Genomic DNA, 26,592 nt, shown 5'->3' with positions numbered 1-26,592 from the left:
GTCTGCCATCGTGTGAGTTGACAGATGATCTTTCTAAAAGGAAATTAGGGAGGAGGTTTTTTAGGAGAGTCAGCTCTCTTGTTGGATAGACCAGGGTTAGGATCCTGCCAGTGGGTGGAGGGTACGTGGTAAGCAAGAGTCAGGTAACTAAGCTAATTTCGAGATGTTGATTGGGTTGCACTTCTTTGTGCTGAAAGGTGGAACCCTGCAAGGCTTCATCTCCGACATGTTACAGAAGAGAGCGCCGGTGTTAGCTCTCAGTCTGCTTCTGGCCATCGGGTCCCTGGTTGGATACAGTCGTGAGTATTTCCTTGAAGTTAAACTGTTTGCCTCATCTCTTAGAACTAAGGCATTTACTTGCCTCGAGTCAGTGATCAGCCCTGGGGAGGTGGTTGAGACCAGCCACAAAGATCCCAGGGCATAAATGGGATCTTTGTATTGTCCTGTGAACAGTGGTAAAAGTATCATTACGTAGTTTTATTTGCATTGGGGAGGAAACTGGCATCTCTTTTGCTTTGTTGGTTTGTTTAAAAGCTTGCTTGGGAGTGTATATGCTTTGTCCAAGGGTAGGCTCCAGCGGTGCAGCATTCGAGCCAATAAAACAATAAAAGGGACAAGATTTCAAAAGAGGAAAGATGGTAATTAGCAGGTTTGGTATCTGTCCCTTAAGATGCTGCTGAGATAGGAGTTTTCCTGTAGCTTTTAGAAGTCACAGTAGCTTGAGCACCAGCCAGAGGCAGACATTACAGATAAGAGTCGGGAGAGGTGGTGATGGAGCTGTATCTGCTTGCTATCTCCGGGAGATCTGTGAGGTCATGGGAATCCAGGCCTGTGTGTACTGTTCGGTGGAGACACGTGTACTGCGCTCCTCACGTCATCACCCCATGCCTGTGTCTTTCCTTGCAGGTTCTCCAAACGACAAGTCCATCAATGCGCTTCTGATGGCTGTCACAGGTACGGCACAGGCTCCATTTCACTGTCTTGTTCCTCTGTAAATAAAAAGGGAAAAAGGAAACTGATTGTTCCTTCAAGCTGAGTTATTCTAAAGCCTTAATTATAGAAAACTCAGGTGGTAAAAGGAAAGATGCCTCCCCCGGATCCTGCTTCTTTGCTCTCACGTGACCGCCTCAGTCCTGGTGTGGCAGAAGCAGTCCCTTAGAGATTTCCTCCCATTTTTGATTGCGGCCCACACCCTCTCATATCACTCCCGGAAGTGGTGTAGGAAGAATGCCATGTTGGAAACCAGTTCACCAACTTTCAAAAAGTCCAGTATAGCTGGTTTTTCCTCCTATGTTGGAATTGGTCAGTATTTCTTCCCTTGAACCCCAGATGAATCAGTTGGGTGCCACTAGGGACCCTGTTATAGAAAAACTCCTGTTCTTAAATTTGAGCTCATGGGATAGTTGAAGCTGCTGCTGCTCTGTGAGACTCTTGGCCCTGACCGTGCTCAGTCCTGTGGCAGCCTCACCGAGAACAGTGGCAGATGGAACCCCTTGCACCGTTTAAATCGCTTTTTCTCCTCTCTCTCTCTTTCTCACTGTTTGGTTGAATTTGGGTAGTTAGATACTCTGACTCATCTCTGCCATAATAGAATTTGATAAACTAGTGCAGACAGTTGTCAGGGAATGCACACTTCACCGGATTAGAAAGGTCTGTTTTCTAAAGGAAAGTGGATGCTAACTAAGATGTTACATCCAGGGGAGTTTCCATTTTTACAGGTAACTTTGCCCCCTTCTTTCTGTTTCTCTCCAACATACCAGTTAGAGTACTGGGATTAGAGTTTACGTAATTCTCAGTAGGTTCCTAGCGCGTTGTTACGAGTAGTGTCTTAATAAGAACCTGTTCTGTTTCTGACTTTAGGGTTCTTTATTGGTGGACCTTCTAATATGATTAGCTCTGCTATTTCTGCGGACCTGGGTCGTCAGGAGCTGATCCAGGGGAGCAGTGAGGCTCTGGCGACCGTCACTGGGATCGTTGATGGAACCGGGAGCATTGGAGCTGCGGTGGGCCAGGTGAGAGGGCGGGGTGGGCTGGACAGGGAGTGTTTAGCGGTGGAAGGGCCTGCCCCCGCCTGCAGGGCCACGGTAGGTGGCGCTCTTGTGCTGTAGTGCACTGTACTAAAAGCCTTGGGTTCTTAGTGACCTAACATGGAAGGCCCCTCGACATTTATCAGTTCGTCCTCTCCACTTTTACCTTCAGATTCTTCCTGTCTAGAAAGAAGTGAACACTTGGTCAGACAGATCCTTCAGTCCCTGCTGCCCACCACCTCCTCTTCCAGCCTGAACTTGGCACTTCAGGGAGGCCAGGAGACACATGCTTCTCATTACCGCGCACTTGACACGCAGGCCCCAGCTCTCCCACCCTCCAAACGCAGACGTACACACATTCTTGCCACTGACCCCCACCAGAAATTGCCATGGACGCTGCAGCTGCCCTGAGATGCTGCCTCTGCTTCCTACAACTGTGTTTCAAAAGACAGTTCATAAATGTCTTACATCAGAATCAATCTGGAAACTCATTAAAGTACAGAACACTTAGCTTACTGTGGACTCGCTGAGTGAGGGCCTGGGGATCTGTATTTCAGCAAGCCATCCTGGCGAGTCCTGTGCACTCTATAAAGTTTGGATCTTCCAGGTTAAGAGTGGCCTACTGTAGGTAGTCAGAACTGTTGTCTCTCTTTCTTTGGCTGTGCTGCACAGCGTGCGGGATCTTAGTTCCCTAACTGGGTGTCGAACCTGCACCCCCTACGTTGGAAGTGTGGTGTCTCAACCACTGGACCATCAGGGAAGTCCTTGTCGGAACCATTCAAATTGATCTTTCTTGCTTTCATTCAGCTTCAGAAAGGCATTGTTTCTCTGGGACAGTCATGAGTATTTGTCGCTCCTGGGGTGTACCACTCTCAGTCATTAAGTGCTAATTTTGTAAAATGTAGATTTGAGAATCAACTGCATGGATAAAATATCTGAAACTATGGCAGTGATGTGATGTTTAATGGGGAAAGAAAATATGTGCAAAACCTCAGAGGATGCCCAGTGGTCACAGAAACAGAAGCCAGAATTTGAGGGGTGGGGGTGTTACTCAGATCATAAATGAAGAGAGGTCAGGAGACAGAGAATGGAAGGAAAAAGGCTTGTAGTTTTGACACTGAGGTCATTAGATGGCCTTGAAGATTGATGCTTTGCTTGCTTAATGGGGGTGGATCACTGGTATCTGATTGTGAGTAGTTAATACAAGAACAGACGTTGCTGGAGATTGTTGTTGTTCAGTTAGCCGTGTCCGGCTTTTTGTGACCTCCATGGATTGTAGCCCACCAGGCTCCTCTGACAATAGAATTTCCCAGGCAAAACTACCGGAGCGGGTTGCCATTTCCTTCTCCAGGGGATCTTCCCAACCCAGGGATTGAACCCGCATCTCTTGCACTGGCAGGTGGATTCTTTACCACTGAGCCACCTGGGAAACCCATTGCAGGAGGTCCACCGACTGCACGCATACCTCTCTCTGGTCACGTAGCGCGTGTTTGTTTGTTACTGTCTCTCTCGCTTGGAGATGCGCGTCACGAGGGCAGCGTTTGTGTTGTGTTTTGCTGTCGCCCCAGTCCTAGGGAGGGTGCCTGGCACACTTGAGACGTTCAGGTACTTGTTGAATGGTTGTAGAAAGAGCGATTTATAGGATCAGGGTGTTAGCTTATTTGATTATGAAACTAAAGGGGAAAAAGAACACTTAGCAAAGGTAAGAGAACTGTGTTTTCTTGCCATGCTCTGGAGTAGGAACAGGCCAAAATGCTATTGGCCACCTGTTCAGATGTCTTCATATAAAGGGTATTGGGCAGTCTTTTTTGAAATGACTGTATTTTAGGTTTTCCTTCTTAGCTAATGTTTTCTTCATTAATCAGATGGATGGATTGTAATTAGCATTTCAAGGAGTTTCTTTCTAGTTAGAATGCCCGCTAGTCTTAAGATCCCTAACTAGGAACTTGGGGTCAGCATTAGACTGACTTTCACGGTTTTAGAAGCAGAATCAGGAGTAAATCATTGTTCGCTTTACTCATTCCTTTGGTGTGTTGAGTTTTGAATGATTTCTTACTGTTTGAGGTATAAAACCCCAAACTTCATGACTTAATATTAAAAACTTAGGACTCCGCCTGGTGGTTAAGACTCCTCACTTCCACTGCAGGGGGCGCAGGTTCAGTACCTGGTCAGAGAACTAATATCCCACATGCCGCACAATGTGGCCAAAATGAAAACAAAAATTCTATAAACTTGGTCCCTAGCACTCGCCAAATTCACATTGAATAGCTTTGTTCTCCCAGCCTTTCGCTGACTTCCCAAGAAAAACACTGCTTTCTCCCGCTGGTGTCCACAGCAGTTGGTACGCGCCTGTGGTAGAGCAGTTGCCGTGGTGTTTCACACTGACTGGCTGACTGATCCCCCGTATCAGACTCTGCCTTCCCTGAGGATAGAACCACGCTGTGTCCTTCTTCTTTGTGTTCCCAATGCATGATATGATTTTGACACACAGTGGGGGTTCAGTAGGTTAAATTGCAGTGTTTTCCCAAGAGAGATGAGAACAAATGTCCACATAAACATTTTTACACAAATGTGTTTCACAGCAAATGATTATTTATAATAGCTAAGAAGTAGAAACATCCTTACATCCATCAACCGATGAATGGATAAGTAAAATATGATATATTCATATCAGATCAGATCAGTCGCTCAGTCGTGTCCGACTCTTTGTGACCCCATGAATCTCAGCACGCCAGGCCTCCCTGTCCATCACCAACTCCCGGAGTTCACCCAAACTCATGTGCATCAAGTCGGTGATGCCATCCAGCCATCTAATGGAGTATTATTTGGCAGTTCAAGAGGAATGAAGGTTTGATAGATGCTACAGTATGGATGAACTTCAACTCTATTATGCTAAGTAAAAGGAGCTAGTCACCAAAGACCACCTATTTATGTGATTTCATTCATATGAGATACCCGGAATAGGCAAATCTATAGAGAAAGAAATTAGATTAGTGGTTGCTTTGACTTGGGTGGGTCTGGAGAGTGATTCCTAATGGGTTTCTCTTGGGGTGACGAAGATGGTCTAAAATTAGATTATGGTGGTAGTTGCACAACTCTGTATGTATACTAAAATCCATTGAGTGATATGAGCTTAGTATTATGTAAATTATATGTCAGTAAAGCTATTTAAAAGATAAAGTAGCATTCAGAGAGTTTGGAGGGCCACTGTGCTTCCTCTCATGGATGATTACAGCTCTGCTTTTTTGTTTTCCATGAGGCTGTCCAGGCTAAATCACTCAGTTGTTCTCCTTTAATTTCTCCCACTTAAAAATTTTACTAATAATGTGATCAAAGAACATGGGTTAAATGATCGTGTCAGTGGTCAGCTGAGTTTTGAGAAGGGTACCAAGACCATTGGGGAAAGAGTGGTTTCTTCACCAAAAGGTGCTGGGAAAGCTGGATGTACACATTGCAAAGTAATGAATGTGGACCTTTACCTTACATTACGTACAAGAATTAACTCAAAATAGATCATATACCTAACTTTAAGAGTTAAAACTAATAAAACCCTTAGAAGAAAACATAGGGACAACTCCTTATGACAGATGTGTACCAATGGTCAATGAACCCCTGAAAAGAGTCTCAGCATCCTTATTCTCTTAGGGAAATGCAAAGGAAAAACATGAACTACCACTTCACACCTAATCAGGATGTCTGTAATTAAAGCCAAGTAGAACAAAGTAGCGGAGAAGGCAATGGCACCCCACTCCAGTACTTTTGCCTGGAAAATCCTGTGGACGGAGGAGCCTGGTGGGCTGCAGTCCATGGGGTTGCTAGAACGGGACATGACTGAGCGACTTCACTTTCACTTTTCACTTTCCTGCATTGGAGAAGGAAATGGCAACCCACTCCAGTGTTCTTGCCTGGAGAATCCCAGGGACGGGGGAGCCTGGTGGGCTGCCGTCTCTGGGGTCGCACAGAGTCAGACACGACTGAAGCGACTTAGCAGCAGCAGCAGCAGCAGAACAAAGTGGTAAGTACTGGTGAGGAGGTGGAGGAATTCCATACAGTGCTGGTAGGGATGTAAAACCACACAGCTGCTGTAGAAAATGCCATGATGGGTCCTCAAAAAGGCAAGCATTACCGTATGACCCAGCAGTTCCGCTCCAGGTATGCTGTACTCCAAAGACTTGAAGACAGTTTCGGTTATTTGTTTGCCATTGTTCATTAACATTATTCATAATAGCCACAAGGTGGAAACAACTAAAATGTCCACGGATAGATGAATAGATAAGCATGTGGTATATCTATGCAGTGGAATGTTATTCGGGCTTAAAAAGGAGTGGATGTATGTTACAACATGAATGAACCGTAGCAACACTGTGTCGAGTGAAATCAGCTGCACACAAAAGGACAGATACTGGGTGATTCTGCTTAACACAAAATATCTAGAATGGGCAAATTCATAGGAATAGAAAGCAGATTAGAGTTTGTCAGGGGCTGAGGAGACGGGTCATGGAGAGTTCTTGCAGAGAGTTCATAGGTGCAGAGTTTCCGTTTGGGCTGATGAAAAAGTTTGAAAATAGGTAATGGTGATGGTTGTGCAAAGTCATGAATGTATTTGGTGCTGCTGAGTTGTATGTACAACGAAAGATTGCTAAAATGGCAAGTTGTATGTTATATGTATTTTACCATAATTAAAAAAAAAATGGGTTAAAAGCTACTGGATACTTTTTAGTAATTGAAAATAAAAGAATATGCTGTAGAGTGTCAAAGTCATGCAGTAATCCTGTGAGCAAATAGTGTAGTTGAAAAATGAGTGGTATACTTAAAAGATGAACTATTTTTAAAAGCATCAGTTATAGTACCTGTCACTGGAAGAAGTGATGATTAAACAGAAGTGGCTTGAGGCTGTTCATCATTCTCTCTTAATAGCAAAGTGAAAAAAATATAGACCTCTTGGACTTAGGCCTTCCATTCTATTTTTTATTTGGATTCTGCCAGCTTACCAAACGAAGGCTGTCAGTAAAGCTTTCCTAGGAGCACGTATATGCAGGAGCTCTGCAAACCGCAAAGCGTTATACACACCCTGACTCCCTTCTCATTTTCTAGAAGAGCCACGTTTCATCTACTTTTTAGCCACTTCATTTTATTAATTTATAAAGGATTATATTGTGATTTCTTTTTTTCCCTTTTAGTATTTGGTGTCTTTGATCCAGGACAACCTGGGATGGATGTGGGTTTTCTACTTTTTCATTCTTATGGTATGTATGTGCCCCCTCTTTTTTTTTTATAAACTAGTAGTTTTTTCCTTAAGATTTGCGTATTTGTTACTTATCTCTGGCTGTGCTGGGCCTTCTCTGCTGCGTGGGCTCTCTAGTTGAGGTGGGCAGGAGCTCCTTGTTGCGGTGTGTGGGCATCTCGTTGCAGTGGCTTCTTTTGTTGCAGAGCACACGCTCAGCAGGTCTGGTGCCCAGCCTTTTTGCTCCGCATCATGTGGAATCCCACATCAGGGATCAAACCTGTGTCCCCTGTACTGGCAGGTGAATTCTTAACCACTAGTCCAACAGGGAAGCTTTTCGCTAGTAGTTTTCAAGTTAAATGAGTTCAAAACATTTACCTAAATCACTTTTTTGTTTGTTTGTTTGTTTTAACACTCAAAGTAGTCTTTTGTTGTTGTTGAATAATTGGCTTAAAATAAATGGCATGTATTTGAGATATAAAATTCAGGAAGATTTAACATATGTCCATACACATCTGTGAAAACATTATCCGGATCAGGGCAGGAGGTGTCCGTCACTCCCAAAAGTTTCCTCACAGCCCCTCTGTCATGCCTGTGCCCCACCTCTCTCCTCCATCCCACCTCTCTCCACCAGGCAACTGCTGGTCCACTTTTCTATTGCTGTAGACTACTTTGCATTTTCTTGAGTTTCATATACATGGAATTACACACTCCATATTTTTGTCAGCTTCTTCCAGTCAGCATAATTATTTTGCAATTCATCCATGTTGTCGCAGGTGTCAGTAGTTCATTTCTTCTTACAGTTAGGTTAAATCACTTCTTAAACCAGCAACATTGCTGACTGCTTTTAAAGATTCTTTTGTGAAAAGTAGCATCTTACTATTCTAAAAGACACATTCATTTTTCAAGGAAGGAAAGGGCTATTAGGTTTGCCCTTGACCTGAGTCTAATGAGTATTGTCATTCATGATTCCAGAAAAAATGGTGAGAGACTTACATCCCCAACTGTTAATCAGGGTACTCTTCCAGGGTACTCTCTGTCACTAAGTATAATTTGGGAATTCTGAAGGAAATGTGTATGCCAAACCATGTAGGGTTAAAAAAGAAGCATTGCTATAATTAACACTGTGGCGTTCGAGTTCTAGAATGAACCTTGAGTCTCTTGAGAAAATATCTGTTGCACCTTAGATATTCTTGGCTGGAACTCTGTATTTTCTGGGAAGCAGCCAAAACAAAATAAGGCCTTGTGCTTTTAAAACATTGCTGTCTGTTGAAAAAGCACGTGATGTGTTCTCACCACGTTATTGAGACACAGTGCTCGAGACTGGTCCACTTGAGAGTCTGGTGACAGCTTCGTGCACCAGAGGGTGTATTTAGTATCCTTTCCCTCAGTTGAGAGCATCCTAATTGGAGGCAGCCTCCATTGCCCAAGTCCAGACATTGTCCTCCAGCCTGTCCAAGGGGCCCTGGAGACAGCTCAGCACCTGCAGTCCCCTGGAGCGAGCGGCCTTAAGGCTTACGTTCTTTGCCATCACAAAGGATGCTTCCGTCAGCTTCATTGTTTCTGGCTCCTAAAGGCTGGGCCTCTGTGTTCCTCTTCTGATATCCGCCCTAAGCAGAGGGAGCTACTTCCTGATGTACCTGCTGGTCTAATCATACCAGAAATTGTCATGGAAAATGGAATCTGTTCGAAGAAACGCTGTTTGAAATCTGAGCTCCAGTATCAATTCTCTGCTCTACTTATAGCAAATTATTTCATTTGGTTCTTTTTTTGAAGAGACTGTAATGTTACATTAAGTATTTTATTATAGTAACTGTAATTTTCAAAATCATTTTCTGTTTCAATAAAGATTAAGAATTATCTTTGTAGGAAGTCAAAAAGAATGTAGTCCAAATTCATTATTATGTTCAAACGATGAAGCACTAACAGAATTAAATTATCACTGTACATTTAATGCCCTTTTTCTCTTCACAGACAAGTTGCACAGTTCTGTTTATTTCGCCATTAATAGTGAGGGAAACATGCTCTCTTATGCAAAGACGACAAACTCGAGTGTTGAATGAGTGACTGGTGCCCACAAAAGAACATCAGGACTCTTATTCTCTTAATTCACCCTATTTTGGGTTTGTCTTAAGAACTCCAATATAACCTCAGATTGTCAGGCCTCTTTCAGCAGTGTGAGCCCCCGGAGATGCTGACCAGAGTGAAGGCTGGGTTGTTTTTTCTACACTACAGGGATTAATGATTTTTATTTATCGCTGTTGTTCCATGAATGTACTGAATGGCCTGTGAATCTGCCAGCAACTCTGTTGGCCTGTGGAGGTTCATCCCTTTAACCGTAAATGCTCTATTGAACTTGGACCCTTGTCCTCCATCCTGGAAAGCTGAGTGACCACGCGACAGTCGTGCCCGGTTTGTAGTGACGACACGCTCCACGAATAGAAAGGATCGCCGCATTTTGCTTTGGTCATGAGTTTACAGAGAGCAGCTCATCTCTGAAGCATCACATCCTGGTACAGCGCTCCAGCGGGGCCCAGTGTAAGCCTGTCTTGGACAGAGAATCCCTTAGTTAAACTCTAAGTGGGAAAAGTCACACTATGTGCTGAGTGGCTCAGTTACTTTGTGTCTGCTCTGAAGTCGATCAGCTCCGGAAGCAGAAATATCTTCCAGTGATTGTCAGCTGTTCTCCTCCATCTTCGTTCAGAATTACCTTCAACTCCTGGAAGTCTTTTGGCTTCCTGTCAAGGACCATGAGGTACCTCAGTTGTGAACATTCCAGGATGTAATTTATAACCGAAGTACTCAACCCCAGGCTTGTTCTCTGGGAACTTTTTAGGATCCACTAGGAAGCCAGTCGGCTTAGCCCTATTTTCAGAGGCTCCGTCTCTGTCATAACCGGGTTCCTTGTGTTACCTCAGCAGAAGACTAGAATTAGAGAAAAAGGAAAGACCATTTGGCCTTCTATGCATTAAGTACGTGACATTGAATCACAGTGGATTACTAGGGCCTGAGATGTATCTAGGTATCTATTCTTTAGATGTTTGTAGAATATACATCTTCAAGGCTGTGAATTCTATACTAATTATCAATATTTTAAGGTCATCCTGTATATATATTTTAAATTATGAAAGTGAGCAGGTGAAACATGTGCAATTTTGAGGGCTGCCTAATTTACATGGAGTTAGGGGAAAATTTTCAACCTCTTGCTTTGTACTCTCAAATGTGTGTTTATGAACTTGTTAATGTTATTTAATCAAGCAGACTTCCAGTCAGTTAACTGCTCATTACTGACAGAAAGGGAAACTTTTGAAACACAGAAAGGGAAAATAAACTGACTTTTATAATAAATATCTGTCTGTCTGGTTATTTTCTTTATACTCTGAGCTCCGAGTTGTGACTCACGCCTGGAGAGTCCCTGCTCCTGAGTGTCCCCGGCTGACCAGCCACTGACCCTGCCGGGCTGCCGGATTGCACAGGCCTGTGTCTGCTGCCTTCTGAGAAAGCCTCCCCTCCTCCTTTGTGCAGGACTGTGCCGAGTTTGGATGAGTGGCCTAGTTGTAGTTTAAGAATCGTCTGTGGATGAAGCCCATTTTGGTTATTTAGCCTCTTGGTGACCTTTGGCTGAGAGAATTTCCTTTCCCCTGCCATGTAATCAGTGTGGTCACACCTTCATATCCTGACACCAACCATTGTTTTCTTGCCCCAGTTTAAACTTAGCTGGACAAGTATTCCTCTGACCTTTCTGTAGCCCCCAAGCTGTACCTGCAATGAAATTATAAATAAAATAACGCCTTGGCATTGAATGAATTATATCTTGCACTACGGGTGGATTGCCTGTTCTGGTACTGGCAGTCTACGTGCAGATTAGCTTTAAAGAACCCATAAGAATCGACCTCACGTTCTTATGGTTTTCCCTTGAAGAAAAGGCTGTCATGAAGGCTAGTTTGGAAAAGCATTCTCTGAGGCCTCGATCTCTGATAGAGTGCTCTGGCCTGCCTTTTCTGGTCACGTGGTGTTTTCTTTTCTCCTGTGCGTACTAAGTCGCTTCAGTTGTGTCCAACTTTTTTGTGACCCCATGGACTGTAGCCCACCAGGCTCCTCTATCCATGAGATTCTCCAAGCAAGAATACCAGAGTGGGTTGCCGTTCCTCCTCCAGGAGATCTTCCCGACCCAAGGATCGAACACACGTCTCTTACATCACCTGCATTGGCAGGCAGGTTTTTTTGCCACTAGGGCCACCTGGGAAGCCCTTTCTCCTTCCTTGTCGTTTCAAAGGGAGAAGGCCCCTCTCCACTCCGGCTAATTCTAATCTTTGCCGCTTCCTGGAGAATGGTCCCCACAGTCAACACTCACACACAAGTGTCCTGAGGGCCCGCCCCTTTGTGTGTTGTGATGTTCAGCGAGACAGAGGGTACAAGTTGTTCTTGTCCACTCCTTCCTTCTCCTTTTCAACCTTCGACGTCCTCCCATCTCCCACATAGGTAGCTGACACAGCCCTTTCTTATCCTGACTAGTTCTTCTGACTTATGTCCTATTTTCCTTTTCAAGACCAAGTCCTTTGAGTTAACAGATGGTATCTGCTGCCTTCCTGGCTGTTGTACTTCCTCCTCAGCTAAGGAACTAACTGTATTTCCATTCATCCAAGACAGTCCTGGTTTATGTCTCATGCTCTGACATAATTATCATGTCATAATTACAGCACCTCTCTCTGCTCTCCCAAGTATTCTAATTTGGATATCTTACCCTTAACCTCTGACCTTTTTTTCTGTATCACTACAGAAACAGTGCAATGGAATGTCATAGAACTTAGCGATCTTTTTTTTTCTCATTCCTTTCTTAATCCTCCTCTTAAACTTGATGCTGGTAACCCCTTCATCTTCTCCAGGACTTTTTTCCCTTTGGCTTTTATGGCATTTCAGTGTATTGAATCTCCTTACCTCCTGTTTTTTTTTTTACTGGGTTCTCTTCTCTGCTCATCCTCTGCTAGTTTCTATAAGAGGGGTCACCAGCTTTCCCAGAGAGCTGTTCTTAGAACCTAACAATAGCTCTGTTAAGTCCTAAAGAGAGGTACTGCACCTGTTTACATAATACTATCTGGTGTTTAGTTAAGAGCAAGTCTCAAGGGAAGTGAGCTCAACTTATGTAGCCTCAGGCCCCACCCATCCTGTCCCCACCCAGACCACACTGCCAATTGCCTTCATGAATGGTTTTCAAATTTTCCTAAGTCAGAAGCCATTTTGAGAATCCAAAACCCATGTACCCTCTCCCCAGATCAAAATGCACTTATAAACAAACATTCAAGATTTGTTACAAGGAGGCTTCCCTGGTGGCTCCTGCCAGTGCAGGAGACTCAAGTTCGATCCCTCATCCAGGAAGATCCCATGTGCTGTGGAGTGACTAAGCCCATGCACCACAACTATTGAGCCTGTGCTCTAGAGCTGCGACTACAGAGCCCTGTGAGCCCTGGAGCCTGTGCTTTACAACTGGAGAAAAGCCCTCGCAGTGACAAAGACCCAGCACAGCCAAAAATGATAAAATTATTAAAGAGGAGAAAATAAGATTTATTACAGGGTGTTCGTGGACCAAAACTTGAAGCCAATCCTTGGGCCACAAAGTTAGAAACCTTGGTTGAGAGAATCGGGTGTACCTGTTTGCCTAGGTTTCCCACAGCCTAGCTTCTGTCTATTTCTTTACTGACTCTCCCACTGTCCCTCTACACGAACTTGCTACAGAATCAGACTGGTCGTCTTAACTGTTGTTTAGTTGCTAAGTTGTGTCTGGCTCTTTTGCGACCCCACGGACTGGAGCCTGCCAGGCTCCTCTGTCCATTGGATTTCCCAGGCAAGAATACTGGAGTGGGTTGCCATTTCCTTCTCCAGGGGATCTTCCCAACCCAGGGATCCAACCCTGGTCTGCAATGCAGGCAGATTCTTCACCATCTGAGCCACCAGGGAAGCCCAGTCATCTATTACTTGGCTACAAATGGCAGTATTTATGTCTTTTTTTTGTTTTTTTGTAAGGATGTATCAGTTTTTTGGTTTTGTTTTTAGATGAAAAAAAGCTTAACTGTGATAGACTACATGTAACATGAAATGTATGCTCTTAACCATTTTAAGTGTACAGGTCAGTAGTTAAGTACTGATACTCTCACACTGTAGTGCTTACTGTCTTGTGTTGACTCACACTTTCTGTCCGTTTTACCTCTTTTTAACTCTCTGCTTTCTGAGTCTTACTTTTCCTTCAAGTCTTGGCCAAGCATCATGTGGTCCAAGAACAGCTCCCCAGCCAGCCTTACGAGCATCCACTGTCTCGCCTTTTTTTGGTAGTGAGCGTAAGATTACTTATTTGGTGCTTAGCTGCTTACCTATTTTTATATCTGACTCTCCAAGGAGATTATTGGTTGTTTTCTCCAATGCCTAGTTCCTCGCATGGCTGGTGCTGAGTAAATGTTGATCATGTTGGAAAAGGTGGAAGGAAAAAGAGAGTGGAAAGGGAGTCTCGTGGGTGTGTCTTCCTGACCCCGAACCTTGCCCTTCCTCTCGCTTTGACTAGGACACCGCTTCCTGCAGTGAATGGCCAGGTTACTTAAATTGAAGTATAGTTGATTTACAGTGTTGTACTAGTTTCAGATGTACAGCAAAATGATTCAGTTTATATATATATATATATATTTGTGTGTGTGTGTCCTTTTTCAGATTTTTTTCCTTTATAGGTTGTTATAAAATATTGAGTAGACTTCCCTGTGCTATCCAGAGTATCTGTTTTATATATAGTTCTGTGTATGTGTTAATCTCCATGGAGCTTTTCCTGTTTACCCCTTCTAATGCTCTTTGCTTCCTTTGAACTTCTTGAGCCATTACAGGTAGACTATGAAGTCTGCCCGGGCTGAGTAGTTTTACTGCCTTATTTTATTCTCTGGTTGTTTCTGGTTAAGTTGTCATTTCCTCAGTTACATTGTGAACATGAAGGAATCAAGTCCATGTCCAAGATTGCAGCAGCTATTTAATCAAGACAGCTGGTGTACCTTCCCACGTGGCCTCTGTACAGGTTCAGGCTCATCTTCCGTGTGTGTGTGTGTGTGTGTGTGTGTGTGTGTGTGCGCGTGCGTGCGCGCACGCAGGCGCGTTTAGTCACTCAGTCATGTCTGCCTCTGTGACCCTGTGGACTGTAGCCTGCCAGACTCCTTTGTCCCTGGGATTCTCTAGGCAAGAATAATGGAGTGGGTAGCTGTTCCCTTCTCCAGGGGATCTTCCCAACACAGGGATCGAAACCTGGTCTGCACTGCAGGCAGATTCTTTACTGTCTGAGCCACCAGGGAAGCCCCATCTTCCTTTTCCTTTTCTATAAATGCCCCGATCATTTCCCATGACCAAGTTTGTTTCAGCATATATCCAGAATAAATCAGATTCTGTATGAAATTTATATGTGTGAACACAGATAATACAAATTAATTAAATTGTTATATATGTGTTATAGATAATTCTAGGTGACTGTATATGTATATATATATAAAACTATGTGTTACTTTTAACTGCACACACACACATAACTATATACAAATGTATGTGTACGTCAAGACTAATATTTGAAAGGGCATTCTGTGCTTAAGCCCCAGGGGTGTGATCTTCCCGCCATCACCAGAACAATGCTTCATGTGTGTGCACCTCCTTTATTTGTTTATTTTAAACTTCTCATCTCCCTGGCCTCATTTTCTTCCTCCCTCCTTCCCTCCTTGCCTTCCTTCCTTCACACGATTTTTACAGGTGCCCTCCTATCCATCGCTGGTCTTACCCGCTATGACGTAGGAGGGCCCGTGATGGATCTGGTCCTTAGGTTGGAGAGCTAAGGCTCTGAGAAGCTCATAGGTTTGCCTGGGGACACACATCTAGCATCCGACAGCAGGACTGACTCAGAACCCAGGTCTTCTGACATGAGTGTTGGTTTCTGTGATGCCACACATCCTCTTCTCATTTGACTTGAATCTTGTCCTAGGCTTCCTTCCAAGGTATATGCTGTGCAAAAGCTCACAGCGTATACCTTCCAAGGTATATGCTGTGCAAAAGCCAGCCCTACAGGTGAAAGGCCGGCCAGACGCTGCGAAGCTTTGTCTTAAAACTGCTTTCTGCCTCGCTCCTGCTGCTGGGCTGAGTGCCCCTCGGTGCTCCAGGTTTGCCTTTTTAAAAAGCATCTCTTCCCTCTTTCCTGGTCCTTCCGCCTGAGGCTCGGGACTATCTCCTACCCAACAGACTGGTCTTCCCTCCTCTCGGCCCTGGAGTTGGTGGAGGTGATGCTGTCACGAGCCTACCTGCGCCAGCTCTACCCCTTCCTCTTGACCATGGTCACTACTCTTACCCTTCTTGTTCTTTATTCATGACCAAGTTGCATAGCTTGTGGGATCTTAGTTCCCCAACCAGGGATTAAACTGGGTCCTGGCGATGAAAACTCTTGAGGCCTAACCATTGGCCCACCAGGGAGTTCCCTTACTGGTCTTTCTTTTTTTAGGATTATCTATTTGTGGCTGTGCTGGGTCTTCGTTACTGTGTGGGATTTTCTCTGGGCACAGCAGCGGGGTCTACTCTTTAGCTGTAGTACATGGGCTTCTCATTGCGGTGGCTTCTCTCGTTGCAGAGCATGGGCTCTGAAGCACAGGCTCAGTAGTTGTGCTGCATGGGCTTAGTTGCTCTGCACCACGTGGGATCTTCCTGGACCAGGGATCTAGCCTGCGTCTCCTGCACTGGCAGGCCAATTCTTTACCACTGACCCACCAGGGAAGCACCCCCGCCCTCCACCCCAGCCTTCTTTCTAATGAATGTTTAACTCAGTTTGAATTACGGTCTTGCATCTAAAGTGGCATGAGTCAGCTTTTTCTCATCTGCCACTGCCCTGCGATTAAAGAAATAGCTTATTTTTCCTTTTTGTCCTTTCAGAAATTAGATAACAAGTAACAAAATCATTTGCAACCATTTTAAATCCCCTTGAATCCCAAGGAAGTTGTCATAACTTCATCATCAGTGAAATACTCTTAAAAATGCCATCCCTTTGGATGAAAATGTTCTTGTGGATTGTAATAGGATAACTGGGTTTAGGTAAAGCCTTTTATCTGAGCACTTCTAAGGCCTTCAGCTTGTTTAATAGTTATCACCACACCCCGAAGAGTGACATCAGGATATGATTGTATGTGTGTATGTGCACATTTGCTTATTTACTTAGCATTTTGTTTGTTTTCCGAGGCTCACCATAGAAGAGTTTCAGGAACCTAACTATTGCTGTGGATTTCATTAAAAAAATAATACCTAAGGAGTAGCATACATAACTTGCCTTTGTTGCACGGGATGAAGATGTTAATGAGGTTACAAAAGGCAGAGAGACTGCTCTGGAGCCAGGAGGGTGGGGCTGGGGGAGGAAGGAGCAGTGACTGAAGTAGGGGCTGCAGGCAGACTCCCCAAATGCCCTCAGGTGTGAGAGAGGTTTCGTCCTCGTTTGCATTACTAGGTCGGTTCTCCTAAAGATGATGATTCTGTGAACAAGGTCTTGGAGAGAAGACAATTTATTAGAACTTTGAAAATTCAAGCCTGTGCCTTGTCTGAGGGAAAGCCAAAGCTCCCGCTCTTGGTCTCTGCAGTCACTTTCAGGCTGTTGAAACAGCGTCTGGATGAAGGGGTGGGTTACTTAAGAGAAGAGCCTTTTAGAGAAAAGCCTAGCAAGATTTTTTTTTTTAGCCGTCTTAGTTCCCTGACCAGGGATCGAACCCATCCGCCTGCAGTGGAAGCGCAGAGTCTTAACCACTGGACCACCAGGAAAGCCCCAAAAAACATTAGCAGAGTGGCCCCAGAGATGACCAGTGCCGGCCCCCTTCCCACATGTGTCTGCTGCTTGGCTTTGGCACAGCACCTCACTTCATGCTGCAGGATCTAACTAATGAGGCGATTAATGAAAATCAGCATTTGTATTTTCCTCTTTCTACCCCCCAACCCCCCAAAGAAACTGTTCTTTGCTCTGGGGCTCCTTTCCTCGTTTCAGTTGCTCACACCTCTGGCCTCAGCAGGGGGAGACAAAGTTCCAAAGACCCTGCCCACTGCACTTGTCAGAGTGGCACGGGGGCTTCATTTCATTATTACTTTACATCCATTGACTTTGAAACCCTCCTAGCTAGTCATTCCCTCAGAAGTTCTCAGTCCACCCACCCACCCCCATCCCCGCCCCACCAGCCTCTTATCACCACTGGCGACACAGCCTGCCTGTTCCATTGAAAGATCAGGACTGTCTAGAGGTTCTCTGCTTGGGCAGGTCTCTCTTCTGCACAGGAACGGAGGCCTTGACGTCACTCTAAATTCCACTCCTTTTGATTACCTGCTCTCCATCTTCCGCCACCCCCTAGTTTGTCAGTTCTCTGGGCCTCCGGTGAGATTCTCACCCTTGCTTTCCACATCAGTTCTCTGAGTGGATGCTCTACCCATGCGCCCCCCAGCCAGGCCCTCCCACTTGAGGCCATTCGTTGTGGGAGTGCTCTCGTTAGAAAATGAGTTCTACTGAGCGAAAATCTTAACAGTTTCTTCCAGTGGTCCTAAATCTCCCTTCCAAAACAACAGTGAAATTAAATTCAAGCCATGAAGTTAAAAGACACTTCCTCTTTGGAAGAAAAGCTATGACCAACCTAGACATATTAAAAAGCAGAGATATTACTTTGCTGACAAGGGTCCGTCTAGTCAAAACTATGGTTTTTCCAGTAGTCATATATGGATGTGAGAGTTGGACTATAAAGAAAGCTGAACGCTGAAGAATTGATGCTTTTGAACTATGGTGTTGGAGAAGACTCTTGAGAGAGTCCCTTGGACTGCAAGGAGATCCAACCAGTCCATCCTAAAGGAAATCAGTCCTAAATATTCACTGGAAGGACTGATGCTGAAGCTGAAACTCCAATACTTTGGCCACCTGATGCGAAGAGCTGACTCATTTGAAAAGACCCTGATGCTTCAAAAGATTGAAGGCGAGAAAAGAAGGGGATGACAGAGGATGAGATGGTTGGATGACATCACCGACTTGATGGACATGAGTTTGAGCAAGCTCTGGGAGTTGGTGATGGACAGGGAAGCCTGGCGCGCTACAGTCCATGGGGTCGCAAGAGTCGGACACGACTGAGTGACTGAACTGAAAGCAAGACAGGTCTATATTTTCCCTTGATATATTGAAGACAACTTCCACCTTTCCCTTTCAGCCTTTTATGCTTCTAATCTTAAATCTTTTTTGAAGCTATTCTCCCTGCCGTTGCTTCCTGATCAAAGCTGACCATCTTCATTCTCTACTTTTGATGTTGTAACTACCTTCTTATTCTTTGAATTCGGTTTCTCTCCATTTTGATTTCCCCCTTTTCTTCCTAATCCTCAATCCTAAGAGAACTCTCCAGACAAAATTGTTTCATCTTCTGTGTTCCAGACACTTGTTCATACTCTATTTTTAGTTTTGTCATCACCTGTCTGCAAAACTCTAGCAAGTCAGGTGTACCTTCTCACCATTTTGAAAAATCCTCTCCTACAGTGCAAGGTACATGGGAGGCAGGACTTAAATATTTAATTTTCTCTGTGCCTGTTCTGGTACTTCTTTTACACGGTTCACTTTTTCATATTTTCCTAAAACCTCCCGATGACTACCAGATTTTTCTCACTAGCCCCTATTTATTACTCATTTTCCAATCTTAAACTGCCTGGTGATCACCCCGACGTCCTGCCAGCAGCCCAAAGTAAGAGAGTTCATTTTCTCACCCCAGTCCTGGCAAAGCTACTTCCCACATACTCTCCTACTGGTCTTGCTTAATAAGTTGCTTGAAACATTTCTGGGTAAGCTTAGGTGTCAAGGCACATTTTGATCCTTATTCATTAATGGGCTCTCTCATTAAGTGACTGAGAATTTCCACTGAGCCCTAATTCTCACATTTTCAGAGTTGACTTGAACTAGCAGTGGCAACACCATCAGCCCCAGGCTCACAGCTTAAGGATACTTGCTGCTGCATCTTTTCCTCGCTCCTCGTCCACGGTCTCCAGGTGTTACTGATTCTTTCCCCCTTGCTTTTCTTTTTTTAACATTTTTATTGGAGTCTAGTTGATTCACAATGTTGTGTTAGTTTCTGCTGTACAGCAAAGGGAATCGGTTATATAACTGGCTTGCTTTTCGAACTCATCTTGTTGATTTCTAAGTCAATTTCCTCTACCTGAATTATTCTCAAGGGCCTTATTTCTAGTGTCCCCCCTTCTAGTCTTCCCTTTCCCAGTCTGCCCCATGCACAACTCTTAGAATAATCCTTCTAAACAGTATTTTTGTGTTGTTTTTCTCCTGTTCAGCTATCCAAAGGGGACTCTCTTTGTTTCCTGGGTTAATGTTGATGTCTTACATGATCCTCATCTCTAACTAGAAAATCTGAGACATCAGAGATTTGAGGGTAAGTAGCAGTGATACCTCTCTTCTGCTGATTTTTTTTCCTCACCACACCATGTGGCTTGTGGGATCTAGTTCCCTGAGCAGGGTCAAACCTGCACCCACTGCATTGAAAGGGCAGAGTCTTAACCATTGGGCCACTAAGGAAGTCCATATATATTTAAAAAATAACAACTTTATTGAGATATAATTTGCATATATCTAACTCACCCTTCAAAATATATAGTCGTTTAGAAACTACACTTCTATAAAAATTAATTAAAAAATTGAACAGTGGTTTTAGGGATAGTCACAAGTCTATCTAATTTTAGAACATTTTCATCAATCCCCAAAGAAACCTCATACCTCTTAGCAGTCATTCTAAGTTCTGTTCTCTGCTTTCCCCAGTTCATGACTACTTATGATTTACGTTCTGTCTCTGTGGTGGATGCTCAGTCGCTAAGTTGTGTCCTACTCTTTTGCGACCCCATGGACTGTAACACGCCAGACTCCTCTGTCCGTTGGTTTTTCCACGCAAGAATACTGGAGTGAGTTGCCATTTCCTTCTCCAGGCGAGCTTCCCAACCCAGAGATGGAACCTGTGTCTTCTGCACTGCAGGCGGATACTTTACCACTGAGCCACTGGGAAGCCTCTGTACCTGTTGCTGTTGCTCAATTGCTCAGTCATGTCTGACTCTTTGCGACCCCATGGACAACAGCACCCTAGGCTTCCCTGTCCTTCACCATCTCCTGGAGTTTGCTCAAACTCATGTCCACTGAGTCAGAGATACCATCTGTACCTGTGGATCTGCCTACTGTAGACATTTCATATAAATGGAATACATAGTCTTTTGTGATTAGCTCCTTTCACTTAAGCATAATGTTTCTGAGGCTGCATTTTCTTAGATCCTGGATTTGTCTATTTGGTGTCCATTCATCAGAAGACCAACTATCTTAATTGTATTTTATTTTCTGTATGATGCTCTGGCATTTGTGGCCTCGGGGCAGAGACAGCCCCCCTCCCAGGACTAGCCAGCTCTTAGCCTTGGCACAGGGCTTGCCCTGCAGTCCACTTTTCATATGCAAATAGTCTGGTCCTGAGCCCGCACACCAAACCAGCCACACCCTTTATCAGACTCTTACACACCAAGCCAGTCTCTCCCCCTCCCTAGTCAACTGAAAGCCAGGTGCCAAACAGCTAGGAGACAGCCATTCCCAAAGCCCGCCAGAATTATAGAGACTAGACAGTCCTAAACTGCTTATCCTGTCGTGTCTTGCCTTGCCTCCAGGAAACACAGTAAAGGCTCTGGCTGAGGTGTTCCCCAGCCCCTTCCGTCTCCTGGTCTAGCTCCTTCCTTGTGTGCTTCCTTCCTTGTGTGGCCCTGTGGGTGCGGTGTGCCTGTCTTTCAGGAACAGTGAGTAACAGAAATCTTTCAATGGCTTTGACCTCTTCTTGTCATGACTCAATCACCTCCCTAAATTAAAACCCCACAGGACTTGAATGAAAATGTAGTTTGTTTTCAGGCTACAGAGTTCGGTGTAGTTTGTTTTCAGACTACAGAGTTCGGTGTATCAATTTGATCTTATTTTTGAGATTGAAAGCTTCTATACTCTTAGATCGGAGAAGGCAATGGCACCCCACTCCAGTATTCTTGCCTGGAAAATCCCATGGACTAGGGAGCCTGGTAGGCCGAAGTCCATGGGGTCGCTAAGAGTCGGACACGACTGAGCGACTTCACTTTCACTTTTCACTTTCCTGCATTGGAGAAGGAAATGGCAACCCTCTCCAGTGTTCTTGCCTGGAGAATCCCAGGGACGGGGGAGCCTCGTGGGCTGCTGTCTATGGGGTCACACAGAGTCGGACACAACTGAAGCGACTTAGCAGCATACTCTTAGATACCTTTTGTCTACTTATTAGTGAACTGAGAAAAGTGATTATTATCAGTATATATTTCTTCTTATATCTTTTATAATTTTTCATTTATAAATGTTCATACCATATTAACGAAAGTACATTTGTATATATTTTTTTTCATTATATAATTGGACTATAAATTGCACCCTTGAGTATTGCTAAGGGTTTTATTTTTGTTCAATGCTTTTTGTCTCTGAATTGAACCATGTCTGATATTCTCTTTGTTTGGATTTGCCTAATGTAACTGTCCTAGTGTAATATAATTTCTGTTTTCAACCTTTCTGAATCACTTTGAGAAGTGAGTGTTGCCCATGCTTTGGAACTGTGGTGCTGGAGAAGACTCTTGAGAGTCCCTTGGACTGCAAGGAGATAAACTAGCCAATCCTCAAGGAAATCAACCCTGAGTATTCATTGGAAGGACTGGTGCTGAAGCTGAAGCTCCAATACTTTGGCCACCTGATGTGAAGAACTGGTGCATTGGAAAAGACCCTGATGCTGGGAAAGACTGAGGGCAAGAGGAGAAGGAGGCAATAGAGAATGAGATGGTTGGATGGCATCACCAACTCAGTGGAGAAGAGTTTGAGCAAATTCAGGGAAATAGTGATGGACAGGGGAACCTGGTGTGCTGCAGTTCGTGGAGCTGCAGAGTTGGACACGACTTAGCAACTGAATGACAGCAACAGCATACGGTAAATATTACTCAGCCTAAAAAGGAATGAGTTTGCATCAGTTCTAGTGAGGTGGATACCCAGAGCCTGTTATACAGAGTGAACTAAGTCAGAAAGAGGAAAACAAACATCATATGTTAACGTATATATATATATGGAATCTAGAAAAATGGTGCTGATAAGTCTATTTGTAGAGCAGCAACAGAAACGCAGACATGGAGAACAGACTTGTGGCCATGGTGCTCAGAGGAAGGAGGGAATGGGATGAACTGAGAGGGCAGCATTGAAAACATACACTACCATATGTAAAGATAGCCAGAGGGAATTTGCTGTATGAAGTGGAAAGCTCAGCCCGCTGCTCTGTGACAACCTAGAGGAGTGGGATAGGGTGGAAGGTGGGAGGGAGGTTCGAGAGGAAGGGGACGTATGCGAGCCGATGGCTGATTCATGTTGATGTCTGGCAGAAACCAACAACATTGTAAAGCAATTATCCTCCAATTAAAAATAAATTAAAAAAATGGTGATTTAATCTAATCCTCTCGAATGTTTGGCTTATTTATATTTACTGACATAATTTGTGCTTTTATCCTGCAGCTACATTATTTATATTTGAAAATATGTGCTACCAAAGCAAGCACTGTTTTTTGTTTTTTTTTTTTTACAATTATGGTTGTGGCATACGGTCTTAATTGCCCCATGGCATGTGACTCTTCCTGGACCAGGGATTGACCTGTGTCCCCTGCATTGACAGGCAGATTCCTAACCACTGGGAAGTCCAGCAAACACTATTATACATTAACATCTGTTTTTTCTTTCACCTAATCTAAATAAACAAATATCCCACAGGTACACCTGAGACAAAGGCTCATTTCTGTTGTGGTATGTATAATATCAGTACTTCGTTTCTTTTTATGACTGAATTATATGCATTTACCACGTGTTTATTCACTCATCAGTTAACGGACATTTGGGTTAGTCTCACTTTTTGGCTACTGTGAGTAATGCTGTTAGGGGCATTTGTGTACAAGTTTTTGTGTGGCTATATGTTTACAGGTCCCTTGAATATATACCTGGGTGTGGGATTGCTGGCTCATATCATAACTATATTTAACATAAAGAATTACCAAACTGTTTTCTAAAGTGGCTGTACCATTTTACAGCCCCACCAGCAATCTGTGAAGATCCCAGTTTCTCCATGTTCTCACCGTCACCTGTGATTGTCTGTCTTTGTAACTTTTAGTCATGGACTACAAGGGAGCTGAAAAAATCGAGAAATTAATCCCAGTGCTGTGCACTTATAGAGCTGTAGGTATCAATCTGATTTTTCCTCGTATTAATAGAATTTAGAACTTAAAATTACATACTTCTTGGGCACTTTTAATCAAAATAAACAGCCAGGTAATTCACCTGGGAAATTCCACAAGGTGTGCCCTCTCCTCCCCGGCCCCTCCCTGGGATGGATTCTCAGCAAGGTTGCTTTCGCTGGGCTTGGACGGAGCTGGCTCTTGGTCCTTTTCTCCTATGGGTGATTTCCAGGAATTGAGAAGGGGACACAGGAAGAATAGAAAGTGTTAGATAGTTTCTGTCTTGGGCTATATAAAAAAAAATGAAGATACTCAGTTCCTAAAGCGCTCATCTCCTGGCAGCCAGACAGGGAAGGAGAGAACAAGAGCATCCGTGTCCTTGGCGGCGCTCAGAATAGCAGTCAGGCTCTCAGTGATTCATCACGCGCGGCCCTGCCCACCCGTGATCCGAGCGGCTGAGTGCTGCGTGAGTCAGGCCTCCCGCAGCTTCCTCCCTGGGCTTTCTGGGTCAGGTGCAGAGGGGAGGCCCGTGACCCAAGAGGCGGAGCCAGCCAGGAGAGGGTGCCTTTTCTGTCTGTTCCTTCCTGAAGGGGTTTCTGCTCCAGGCTGCACCAAGCCCTGGGCTTCCCAGGTGGCGCTAGTGGTAAAGAACCTGCCTGCCAAGGCTGGAGACATAAGAGGCGTGGGTTCGATCCCTGGGTCAGGAAGATCCCCTGGAGAAAGGCATGGCAGCCCACTCTAGTATTCTTGCCTGGAGAATCCCATGGACAGAGGAGGCTGAACAGGCTACAGTCCATGGAGTTTCAGAGTCAAACACAAATGAAGTGACTTAGTGTGCATGCACTGCATGAAGCTCTAGGGAAATTTGGAGGAGAAGAAGAATCCTGATATTTGGAAGGAAGAGTACATTTATGGGCCTTTCCAAAATCTAGGCCACTTCACCCCACTGAGCTGGACAGTGCTGCCATGTGGATCCCTACAAGAGCCCTCATCCGTGATGTCCTGCCCTCTCCCACCGGATGGGCGTTCTGCTCTCTTGCTTTCCGTATCCTTGTGTCTTCGTTCTTTTCTCTCTCCCCTTGCTCAGCAAGGATTATATGTTTTTATGAAATCACAGCTATTGGATTTTTTCATTCTCAGGCCACATCTCTTGGCTGGTGCTCCCTATCCTAGTCCTAGCAGAGAAAATAGCCCAGGGTTCTCAACACCAACCTGCCCTGTCAGATCCGGGCTCCCCTTTGACCCACAGTAGAATCACTGGTTGAAAAACCATCCTGATACCCACCATAAGATGCTTAAAAATGTGCTGAGTCTTATCACTGGACCACCAGGTGTCCTAAATGGAAAGGAAACACAAAAGGGAGGGAGTATATGTATATTTGGGCTTCCCTGGTGGCTCAGTGATAAAGAATCTGCCTGCCAATCCAGGAGACACAGGTTTGATCCCTGGGTTGGGAAGATCCCCTGGAGGAGAAAATGGCAACCCACTCCAGTATTCTTGTCTGGAGAATTCCATGGGCAGAGGACCCTGGTGTGTGTGTGTGTGTATATATGTATATATGGCTGATTCATTTTGCTGCACAATAGAAACTAACACAACATTGTAAAGCAACTATACTTCAATAAAAATAATTTAAAAATTAAAAAAAAAACAACACAGCATCCTTCTTCATCTGGTCAACCTGAGACAGGCCCCGAGTCTCAGAACCTCCTTCAGCTGAACTCCCATTCTCTCCCCAGTGCATGGCTCTTGCTGTGCGTCCCACTTCACTTTTGAAGCAAGTCATTTTCCTCCTTGCCACTTTTCCAGTGCTCATTTTCTTGGATCCACTCAAGTTAAAACAAGTGTTCCTGTTTCTCCTTCACGGTGGGAGTGCATCGCTTCCCTCTCTGCATGTGTCTGTCATCAGACACATTCCAAGACACCTTTTAGAAATCTAGGCACAGCTAGGCTTGGTGGCTTGCCTAAGATGACATAGCACTGTCTGGCAAGAATGATAACTTACTCTTTTTAAAAAAATTTTTATTTTTTTAATTGAAGGATAGCTTTACAGAGTTGTGTTGGTTTCTGCCAGACATCAACAGGAATCAGTCATGGGTATACATATGTCCATTCTCTCTTGACCCTCCCTCCCATCTCCCTTCCCATCCCACCCCACTAGGTTGTTACAGAGCCCCGGTTTGAGCTCCCTGAGTCATACAACAAATTCTTTTAAGGGTTTTCCGTGTTCCATTCCTTGTGGCTGCTCAGCACACACGCTCTGAAGAGAACATGGCTTTAGTAACAAAACATCCACGAGCTTTTATTTCCCAAAAGAGCTGGATGAGATGAAGCACTGGGGAAGAGGAGATTATACCTTCTGTGAGCATAGGAAACAGGAGGATGCTGGGTGTGAATTACACGTCACTTTTGTGGGGTCAACACTTGGAATGAATATGATCGGGTCTCTGGATCACAGCTAATTCTAAGCCCCAGCCAATGACCCATTTATTTCAAACACATTACACAATATTTTAAAGCACAAGAGATAGTTATCTAAAATTCATTTCAATGAGGTAACATGGGGTGCTTAAATGTGAAGTGGTTTGAAGTAGCTTTCGTTTTTATCATCAGAGCAATGCCATGAAATGGGTAGAACAGAGATTTAGGCCCATCGTAAAGTGAGGATGCTGAAGCACCATGAATGAATGAATAAATGAATGAGGTCATTCTGCATTTGTTCCAAAGGGCACAGGCTGGGTTAGCACAGCTGGGACTAGACCCCTGCTGTATGTTTGATTTCTATCACACTGCTTTCTTTTCAGGAAGCTTCTTTCACATAGAGATGAGACAAACCACCCTCCTCCCCTTGCAGCCATCAGCTTCTAGCTATTATCCATCCAAGCAGCCACCTCCTGTCCCTACTCGCCCCTTCCTTTGCATACCATGGCCACTAGTCAGGCCCAGCCCTTTCTTATCTCTCACCGGACTATTTAGGGGCCCCGCTCTCCTCTTTTCAATGTATCTTATACATGGATGCCTGGCTAATCAGTCTCAGGGACAGC

At 44.5% G+C, this 26,592-nt stretch overlaps 1 protein-coding gene across 2 annotated transcripts in view; it reads left to right on the top strand.

The window, feature by feature from the left end:
* Positions 1-10,599, top strand: part of SLC37A3 (solute carrier family 37, member 3) — a 47,626-nt gene extending 37,027 nt beyond the window's left edge. For both annotated transcript variants that reach the window (XM_010854947.1, XM_010854948.1), the window contains exons 11-15: positions 198-299; positions 907-954; positions 1,861-2,012; positions 7,208-7,273; positions 9,226-10,599. In XM_010854947.1, the coding sequence (XP_010853249.1) occupies positions 198-299; positions 907-954; positions 1,861-2,012; positions 7,208-7,273; positions 9,226-9,318 (461 nt within the window). In that variant the 3' untranslated portion in view covers positions 9,319-10,599. The remainder of the gene's footprint in view (positions 1-197; positions 300-906; positions 955-1,860; positions 2,013-7,207; positions 7,274-9,225) is intronic.
* Positions 10,600-26,592: the final 15,993 nt, after the last annotated feature.

This window comes from Bison bison, unplaced genomic scaffold, assembly GCF_000754665.1.
Source record: "Bison bison bison isolate TAMUID 2011002044 unplaced genomic scaffold, Bison_UMD1.0 scf7180017864352, whole genome shotgun sequence".
NCBI lineage: Eukaryota > Metazoa > Chordata > Mammalia > Artiodactyla > Bovidae > Bison > Bison bison.
The sequence above is the reverse complement of the archived record's forward strand: the minus strand, read 5'-3'. Positions and strand labels throughout refer to the sequence as shown.